Source organism: Phocoena phocoena, chromosome 9 (assembly GCF_963924675.1).
Source record: "Phocoena phocoena chromosome 9, mPhoPho1.1, whole genome shotgun sequence".
NCBI lineage: Eukaryota > Metazoa > Chordata > Mammalia > Artiodactyla > Phocoenidae > Phocoena > Phocoena phocoena.
In genome coordinates, this window is record NC_089227.1 from 57239582 (window position 1) to 57248883 (window position 9302).

Consider the following 9302-nt stretch of genomic DNA (forward strand, 5'->3'; position numbering starts at 1 on the left):
TTATAGGGCTCAGAAATCAAACCCGCGCCCGCTTGCCGCCCGCCCTCGAACAGTCCTCCTGGCTAGACTCTCTGTAGCAACTTGTGAGACTTGGTTAATCTTTAACCGTCCCAAAGGAAGTCTCCTTAAACCCTAGGCTTCCCTGCCCACTCCTTCCCTGCCCCCAGGAGAGTCCTTGTTCACCTCTGTGTGTCTATCAACCTAGGCATTCATCTCCGGGGTCCGTCCCATTCCCCTTTGAGTTTGATTTCCCTAGTCGCGTAAGTTAGACAAACACGCAAACAAATAAACAGAGCGGGGCTATGGGGTCTGGGGCCTCTCTCCAAATTCCATCCTCTCTGCTGCTCTGATCCTGCCTGAGTGGCTAGGGAGAGAGTGGGGATGGGGGGGGGCGGTGGGCAACAAAAGGCTCTGGCCTTTCGCCCTGCTCCTCAAGGTTATGGGTGATGTCCAAATCTAAGGCAGAAGTTCAAAGGCAGGAGACAAAGAGGAAACCAGTACCTTTCTTTCCCCAAAGGGAAAAGGCAGCCTCAACCGGGAGCTGGGGAGAAAAGAAAGTGCTCTTAGAGACTCCTAAGACTCTGCTCTGTCTTTGTACCCAGACCAGTCTCCCTCTTGCTGCAGGGCTCCCCAGGGCACCCTAGAGTGTTTCCACTTCAGGCCTCCTAGTCTCGAGGTAAGTGAGTCCAGCCTGGGATCAGACCCACTGGCCACCTCAAGCCCCAGGGCTTTCTCCCAGGGCTGGGGTCAGTTTGAGAGGATGAAGCCCCGTATTCCAGGCCCTGAGATACCCCATTCCTGGGACCCCACTTCCCCATGTGAGGGAAGCCAAGGACCTGGCCATTCACCTTGGCTTCCTAAGTTTGGCTTCTAATGGAATTAAATCCTAAGTCACCTCCCCACCCGCTCAGGGGCCTAGTAACTTGCCCCTTTCCTAAGGGGGAGTGGTGTTGGTGTTGGGGGCGGGGGGGCAGACATTTGGCAGTAAAAGGCAAGCGGGGAGAGGAATGTCACACCAGGACCCAATACTCAAGTTTCCATAGTCTTTATTTTCCTTGTGCCCTGTCACCTGTATACATGCTGCGACATACGCAGTGGGTGAGAACGGAGGACAGGCCAATACTCCTGTTACAAACAGAGCCACCAGACGCTTCTTAACACAGGGGGACAGAGGAGATTTAATGGAAGGGTGCCTGCCTTTCTCAGCTGAGGTCCCCAGACCCTGGAGGGCCGAACAACCTCAGAGTATCTCCCTAACACTTTTCAAATATGCAAGAAATTAAAAAGACCATTCCCGACACACTTTCTATCCCCTCCAATACCCCAAAGGCAATCAACTAATGGCAAAAAATATATATATATTCTCAAACAAAATAGGTTATAGTTCCTTTATTTACAAGTCTTTTGAACACCATCCCTGTATGAAGCGTACATTCAAATATTTTTAGCAGTGAGTGAGTTTAACCATGGAACACTGTAAACAGATAGAGCCTTTAAATATTTTCTTCATCTTTTCTCCCCCTCTACATTGCATCTTTTAAAATTCGCTTTGGTTCTTTCAGGGAAATATATATATAATATAATATAATATTTATCTTTTAAAATAATTCCAAATCCCTCTCGAGCTCTTGGAAGGTCGCTGGAAGCTTCCAAGCTCAGTTCTGGGGTGACGAAGGGCAGAGCGCGGCGTGGGAACTGGGTGTTTGGGGGGGCTCAAGCCCCTCATAGCTGGGGACCGCTGGCCAGGCCTGCTGCTCTGCCGCTCCGCTGAGCAAATCCAAGCTTGATTTAAGTGTGCTGTAGACTTTGCCAAGCTGCCGCACTCCACAGGCATTTCCTGCAGGGACCTGGGGGCCAGCGGCCTGGGTGCAGCCTCTCAGCTTTTTGATGTCTTCCACCTCAGGGAATGGTCTGCTCTGTCACTAGGCTTTAGGCCAGAGTGGCAGGCCAGGACGAACACCCTAATCGTAGGAAAAACTAGGTGAGCTGCAGAAGTCGACTGCTGGAAGCTCAGGCCTGGGACAGTGTGGTGAGTGGCTAGGAGCGGGTGGAGAGCCCCTAATGCCACCTGGAATAGTAGATTATTTTTCCCTCAAGGATCAGCAGCCCTCTCCCACCTCACAGCGTCCTCTTAGTCCAGTCATCTTTCACATTGGCTTTGGAAAGGAGCCCCAATCCGGACGTCTAGGAATCCTCCCCCTTCCTTCTGCTCCTGTTCCCAAACTGAATTGGGTTTGGAGATCTTGACGCAGGGGTCCTGGAAGTGGACAGGCTCCATGTGGAGGGTCCCTGGTCGGGGTCATTCTCCAGGGGGTCTGGAGGGGGCCCAGTCCCTGATGGAGACCACACCCAACCCGAAGCTCTGCAGTCTCCAAGAGTGAACCACCAGGGGCCCCGAACCATTCATTCTCGTTGATGCACAGCTCTCCAAATCCAATGATTGTTAGAAATCTTAACCACCGATGCCCAGGAACGTCCGGAGCGGTCTCCTTCCAGGCTGTCTCCGTGTAGCCTCCCCTCTCTTGCGCATCGCATTTCTTCAAAAGTCACCGCGTGCCGTGACCTTGTCAAGGTCAAAATCTGCATATAATCTCATGTGTATGAAGCCCCCCACCCAGTTCCAGTTGGCTGGAGCCTTAGAGGAGCGGGTTGGCCGAGTAGTACTGTAAACGGTCTCTGTTAATTTTTTTTTCCTTCATTCTCCTGTTCTGAAACCAGATTTTGACTTGACGGTCAGTGAGGTTGAGCATTCGAGACAGCTGCAGGCGCTTCTCTTTGTTGATGTACACACTGAAGAAGAACTCCCGCTCCAGCTCCCGGATCTGGTACTTGGTGTAGGGGCAGCGCTTTTTTCGGGTTCGTTGGCCACCTGTGAAGGGAGAAAGAGGCAGGGAGAGAGCCAGGTGTGACGGCTGCAGTCCATCCCAGAGCCCCAAGTGGAGGAAAAGGGCTGGCCGCAGGGACTGGAGGCCCTGCCCAAGCCCCATCAAGGTCCCCCCAGGTCCCTGCCTCAGGCTCCTACTGCCGGCTGGGGAGAGGCTGCCGGCGGAGGCTCAGCTCCAGATAAAAGCCAGCTCCCTAGATAGGCCCCCAGGGAAGCTGCTTACTCTGCCCCAGAGCAGAAAGGAGGGCTCCTCACTGCAACAGGCGAGTTTGCGCCGCTGAAACCGCTTTCAAAGCAGCGAGCGGGGGTCGCCGGCTGTCTACAGCCTGGCCAGACTAAACAAACAGCCGCCCGCCCGCGGACATTTCACCTTCCAGCACCTGGGCGGCCGGTTCCCGAGGCAGTAAAGGCGGCCCCAGCCCCAGTCTTTCCCGGCTGCGGCGGGACTCGGCCCTCGTTAACATATGGGGCAGCTGCCGGGTCTTCGTCAGCCTGAGTCCTGGCCATCAGCTCCTGCCTCCCCGGCCAGCCTCCTGGCTTCCGCGAGGTGGGGAGGTGGCAGCGGAAGCCCCCTACCCTGGGCCTTTCCTGAACACCAAGTCCACACAGCCATCCTGGTCCCCCCCGGCAGAGCAGAGGTGCTATTCCGATAGCGTGGAGGAACGAGGGGTTTCCCAGAGCTGCGGGCAGGCTCGACTTGCTCCCCTTTCAATAAAACTCCACCAGAAGTAAAGAAAAAAACCCGCTTTTGACAGATTGAATAACAACTGTAACATGCAGTCGGACAGAAGGCGGCACGTAATTGCCACCGCGCCACAGGAAAATGGCTTCCTTTGGACAAAAAGGCCAACTTTGGGTTAGTTTGTTTCTTTTAATGTATTACTCGAGCTAAGCGGGCTATTTTATCTGTTAAACACGTTCCTAGTGCCATCGTTAAACAGCGATGTCTTTGAATCCCGGCCGGGACTGGAATCCCGGCGCAACACATGGCTTTTATAAAAATCTCCGGATTACCTCGCTATCAAAGGCTCCGGAGCCCTTGCAAGGGGGAATTTACAGGCGCCCACCTCCGGCTCCCCAGCCCCGACCTGGTCCCGAGAGGGGTCGAGCTGCTGGGCTTGGGAGCCGAGAAGGGAAAAAAGGGAAAAAGGCAGTTGTGTGGGTTTTTTTGTTTGTTTTGTTTTGTTTTGTTTTGTTTTTGCAGGCATGCCTCGGCCGGTGGGTATTTCACGGCCAATTTCAGCACTCGCCACGTGATCCCGCCTTTTATAACAAAGTTTTGTTGGGGGAAACCTAAAGGCCCTTCATAAACCTTATATGCTTATAAAACAGCATATAAAAATTTAACAGCGGTGCTGCGCTAGATTTCCAACTCCCCTTTCATAAAGCGCAGGGCGCTGCCTTTATACGTACTGGAGCCGCCGGCCTTGTCCTCAGTGTGGCCGGAAGACGACTCGGGGCTGCTGCTGCTCTCGGGGCGCCGCCGCCGCTCCTTTTCCTCCGCCGCCGCCGCCGCCTCCCGGCAGCCGCCGGCGCCGCTGTCCGAACTTGAAGTTGCCGGCGTGCCCGTGGCCGCTGCCGCCGCCGCCGCCGCCGCCGCCGCGGAGGTCGCCGCGGCTGCCGGGGGCCCCTTCTCGGCGCTCTTGTCCCCAGGGTAGTCGGAGGAGGCGAGGTTTTCCGGGGTGCCGTAGGCCGTCTCGAAAAACTGGTCGAAAGCCTGTGGCAGGACGCCGTTTCGGCCCACGGTGCTATAGAAATTGGACGAGACGGCGGGGGTGGGGTGGTGGTAGACGTTGGCCGAGCTCTTGGCCAGCACGTCGCCAGGCACGCCGGCCGCGCTGGGCGCCTGCAGGCAGTCTCTGTGCACGAGCTCCTCCGCGGAGTAGCAGTGGGCCAGATTGCCGCGGGGGTGCCATTTAGTGGCGGGCTCAATGGCGTATTCTCTGAAGGTCACTTCGCGCACGGGTTGGACCTGGGGCAGGTTGGAAGAGTAGGAGTATGTCATTGGGCGCGAAGACGGGGTCTGGGGCAGAAAAGAAGGGAGGCTGGAGAAATCTGGACCCGAGACGTAGTAAGTACAACTTGGCAAATACATGTTAGAGGAGCAGGGACCACGCTCATCAAAATCCATCATTGGGCTACCTTGGGCTTTCCGCAGTAGCCGAGCTTAACATGATTCTCCACTGCAGCTGCCTCTTTGAAGCGGATCCGTGAAGTAGAAATTTGGAGACGTAAGCTGACGTGGAAATCTATCCCCATCCTTAGCAGGGAGGTGCTGGTCATGTGACCCGATGTTGAAATTGACAAGCTGCTAGCTAGTCCGGACCTTTCCCCCCCCCTTTTCCTTTCCTTTCTTCCACACCCCCCCCCCCGCCCCCAGCTTCCTTTCTTTGTAGCCACCTCAGGGGAAGCAACAGATCGTCACTCGGTGTTCTCACCGAAAGCACGTAATCGCCGGTGTAACTCATGTTGGCTGGGGGGGGCCTCCCGGCGCGCGGCGAGGCTGGGTGCTACCCCGTGCCAATTGCTTGTGCTCGGCTGCACGGTCCTGGCCCTCGAGTGCGCCGAGGGCGGTGAGAGAGCTCAACTCCTGCCACCCACCACTCCCCGGGTGAGGGAAGCCACAGGCTTGGGGGTGGCCGGGTGGGAGCTCGTCGCTGCGTGGCCCGTGCGTGGTCTTGGAATCTATTCGCCTGGAGGCTCGCGTTCGCACCTCCTTCTTCGCTGTCCCCCTCCCACAGGCTTGCTTTGGGAACCACCTCTGCCTCCGACTTTGGCCGGACCCCCTTCGGGACAGGGTTTGCAGCCGTGGATGTGCCTGCCTCGTGGCTCGCCCGATTTGCACGGTGACTTGATTACACGCTCGCATTCATGGTCACTTCCGAAGCGCTTTAGTGCCTTCCGTCCCTAAACCGCCAACAACCTGGGCGGCTTCCCCCGCGGTTTGTCAGGGATCCGCAGGTCCCGGAAAGCCCTTCGTCTCACCCGGGATCCACCTCCCTTTCATTCTCCCTGCCGGCCTCCTCACCCCACGCCCTGCCCTTGGAGAAACCCGCTCCTCCTCGCTGTCTGCCGGGGTTCGGAGTGACACCGCAGAGCCAGAGGCGTGGGAGCTGCGCCGCTGCGCACTGGTCCGCCCGCCCCCCTGCCTGGTCTTCTGGAGCTGAGGACTCGGGGAACCATGGAATTGAGGCGAGCCTTGGGCTGCCTTAGAGGCGCTGACATCCGAGGAGACTTCTCCTGGGTATGCTGCACCTTCCGGGAGCCCACAGCTGAGCTCCAGAGCTGTAGGGAGAGTGGGGGCAGTGAGCAGGGGGCGAGGGCCAGGGAGCCGTGGCTGAGAAAGGGGTGACACGCCACCTTTCCTCTGCAAAGCTTGAGAGCCAGGGATGTGCAGGGCAGAAACTCAGAAGCTCGGTGCCTTTCCGGCTACTCATCCCACAGAAGGGACACAATGCCAAAGAAAAGAGACGTCTTTCTGAACCTCCCAGCACCTTGGGTGAAAAGAACGCTTTGAAAAGGCTAGGTTTGAGCTAAAGAGAGAGACAGAGGCCATAGCAGCTAGTATGAGTCTAGCTTTCTTGGGAAGAGGAAAGAAAAAAAAAATGAGATGGTGAAAAATGCTTGCCATCCTGCAGGACTGAATGAACAATGTTTGGGAGAAGCAGAAGAGAAGGGCATAGAGCAGCCAGGCAGGGCCAGGCACTGGGAGGGGGTCCAGCTCTGAGGCCTCCCCACACCTATCTTTTTGGAAGGAACTGGATGTCGCTGAAGGAAAGTTGAAAAATGAAAAAGAATAACCTTTTCCTTTTCCCCATCCAGGAAATAGCCGAAGGTATTTATATATCTCGGGGAGATTTAGAGTATAACCTCTAAGATCTTTGGTATTTAAGTGTCAACATCGATTTATTTATTTATTGCTGAGCTAACTGTAACTGACACAATAACAAAATCTAATCGTGTATTGCACTGCAAAAGAAATATTCTCATTATGTATTTTCTCTAAATGATGGCCCACCATTGCATTTGAATACTCGCTGTAAATATCAATAATATCGAGTAATTACTCTGTAGTGGAGTACACTAATTTATTAGCATTTATGTTTATGTGGCTCCAACCCTTTACAGGGTTGCGTATCACAAATCAAACTACTCCGACACATTGGTTTAATGAACGCTTTATTCAGGATTTGCTGCAAGAACGTCCATGCCCCTTGAATCCCTGAGAGCTGAACTTGAAATTATTTGTGCATCTCCAGCTTGACGTATTTGGGCACTGTGGCTTGTGCAGAGGGCAGTATCGGTGTGAGTGAAAAGGTCTGGTGGGAAGGAAGGTCATTGGGAAGGGCAGCTTGAGACCTCCTAAAGCTGGGAATCACAGTTACAGGATTGCCCTGCAGCGAAAAAACTTCTATTTCCAGCGGCGACCAACAAGGCAAAATATTTATTTCTCCACAGCATCTTTCTTGAAGACTGAATATACAAGGGAGGAGAGGTTTGCGAACAGCAGTATTTAAGTCATTCCCTGGCTGATTTTGGCTCTCTCAAACTTTCTCCCAGCAGCCCACCCAGTCCACGCCACCCCGACCCTCGGACAAAAGGAATGCTTGAGGGGTTTCAGTGACTTTGCCATAACAAAGGCGCCACCATTGCGGGGCTTTCCCTGCCCCCGGGTGAAGGCAAACAAATTCTTGCCCTTGTATTAGGGCTTTTAAGACTATAATTGAACCCGGGGGCGTCTAGGAGAACCAAAAACTGTCCTAGACAGACCTGGGGTTTTATAGCAGTGTTGGCAGTCAACTTCAGCTTGTGCCTGAGCAGACCGGCTGCAGTGGCCCTCCAGCGGGGGACGCCAGGCTACCTACCCTAGCTGCACGCAACCCCTCTCCCCATTAGATCGGTTTTCCCCTTGGTGCCAGGGAGAGGGGGGTCACCACAGAAAGGTTGGTATAGGGATATGTGCCGTTCCGTAGAACTAGTGCCTCCCATGTTCTTGAGAGCCAAGCCAAGAGGGTGCTGGTCAGTCTGGATCCCATGGGTGTCTGCAGGAGACAAAGGCGAATTCCCGAGGAAAGGCTGGGGCAGGGCAAGGCGCTCTAGGAGCGGCTGGAAGGGCAATTCGGCTGAACCAAAGCGGGGTGCCGGGAGGGTCTTGCAGCCTGGAAGGGGGTGAGTGGGGGCGTTGCTGTGAAGATGGATGAGGATAAAGGCTCTTGATGCCAGAAGGGAAACCGCCTGGAGCGGCGAATGCTTTTAGTTCCCCGGCAGGGACGGGAGGGGGATGCTCTGATCCCCAGTGCTGCGCACTCTTCCCAGCTTTGCCTGCTTCTGCCCCCCTTGCCTGGAATATACTGGCGGTGTGAATGTTTTTTGGGGGGCTATTCGGAGGTAGGTGCAGCTCTGAGGATCAGACCAAATCTTAGGGAGGCAGAGCTTCGGGTCCTTGATTTTGACTTTGCTCTGAGCCTAATTGACTCTTCCGCTTTGCAGGAGGCCCAACAGCCAAGCTGAGCCCACCCGGCTCAAGAGAACACCCGACGGCGGGGGGGGGGGGGGCGCTAAGGCTGCCCTGGAAGGCCAAGTGCAAGTTGCATTTTTGAAGAGTCCAAGATGGGCATGGCTGTGACATTGGCCCTGGAGACTGGTTTTTCCATGAGTTGTTCTTTCTCAGGAGCTCTACGGTGTGAGGCCATCTCCAGAAAAGTCTTCAGCGTGTATTTCCTTTTATCGTCAACCCGGAGCTCCATGGCAGCTAATGCAAGAGGCCAAAAATGTTTTGGAGGAAGAAAAACAAAGGCAGGAAGTGGCGGCGGCTTGACGGTGCGTGTGTGTCTGCGGAGAAGGGAGGGAGCCATTTCAATCTCTTCTTGTTTTTCCAAACTTCAGGGTCCAGGCAGCCCTCGCAGGGCCGACCCGTTGCTCCCCGCGCAGCATTTGGAGATGGCCACCCGGAGAGGAGAAGGCTGGCGCCGGAGCCAGCCTTGTCAGGCGGAAACGGCTAACGAGGCGATTTGCTCAGCAAAGCAGACCAAGCCTTTCCAAACTTCATTTGATTTGGCCCTAAGAGTGGGGGGTTGGGGGATTCGGAAACACCTCCCGGACCCTCCTTGGCGGGCGGGCTGAGTGCTCCGTGGCGGGGATTCGGGAGCCCTGCACTCCACGCGCTTTCCCAGGCGGGATATGGGAATAAAGTGTGTCCAGATGCCTCTGCCCAGCACTGCCGCCTCCCCTTCTTCTTGCAGCCGAGGGGTCTGGGCAGCAGCCGGAGGGTGCCTGCTGGCAGTGCCCAGGCTGGGTACCCTCGGCACGGTTAGCGTGCACCGGTGTTGTCGTGCTGGGGGCGTTTCCAGCAGAGTCATTCAAGGGCTGTGAGCAGAAAGGACCATCACTTGATAGGCAGCCTAACACCCGCTCACTC

At 55.4% G+C, this 9302-nt stretch overlaps 1 protein-coding gene and 1 long non-coding RNA gene across 2 annotated transcripts; one reads left to right on the forward strand and one right to left on the reverse strand.

Moving 5' to 3' along the window:
- Positions 1-2636: 2636 nt before the first annotated feature.
- Positions 2637-5018, reverse strand: HOXA11 (homeobox A11). Its single transcript, XM_065884072.1, has 2 exons — positions 4298-5018; positions 2637-2869 (listed from the first exon to the last, which is right to left on the reverse strand). The coding sequence occupies exons 1-2, from the start codon at positions 5016-5018 to the stop codon at positions 2637-2639; spliced, it is 954 nt and encodes a 317-aa protein (XP_065740144.1).
- Positions 5019-6066: 1048 nt separating this feature from the next.
- On the forward strand, positions 6067-9101 carry LOC136128589 (uncharacterized). Its single transcript, XR_010656207.1, has 3 exons — positions 6067-6128; positions 6523-6719; positions 8375-9101. It is a non-coding gene; the product is annotated as an uncharacterized lncRNA (long non-coding RNA).
- Positions 9102-9302: the final 201 nt, after the last annotated feature.

Bases quoted from the DNA above. Each gene is read 5' to 3' on its own strand.
- HOXA11 (XM_065884072.1), bottom strand. From the start codon at position 5,018: ATGATGGATTTTGATGAGCGTGGTCCCTGCTCCTCTAACATGTATTTG. The intron at 2,870-4,297 runs GTACGTATAAAG...CTCCCTTCACAG, and splicing joins GGACAAGGCCGGCGGCTCCA to GTGGCCAACGAACCCGAAAA.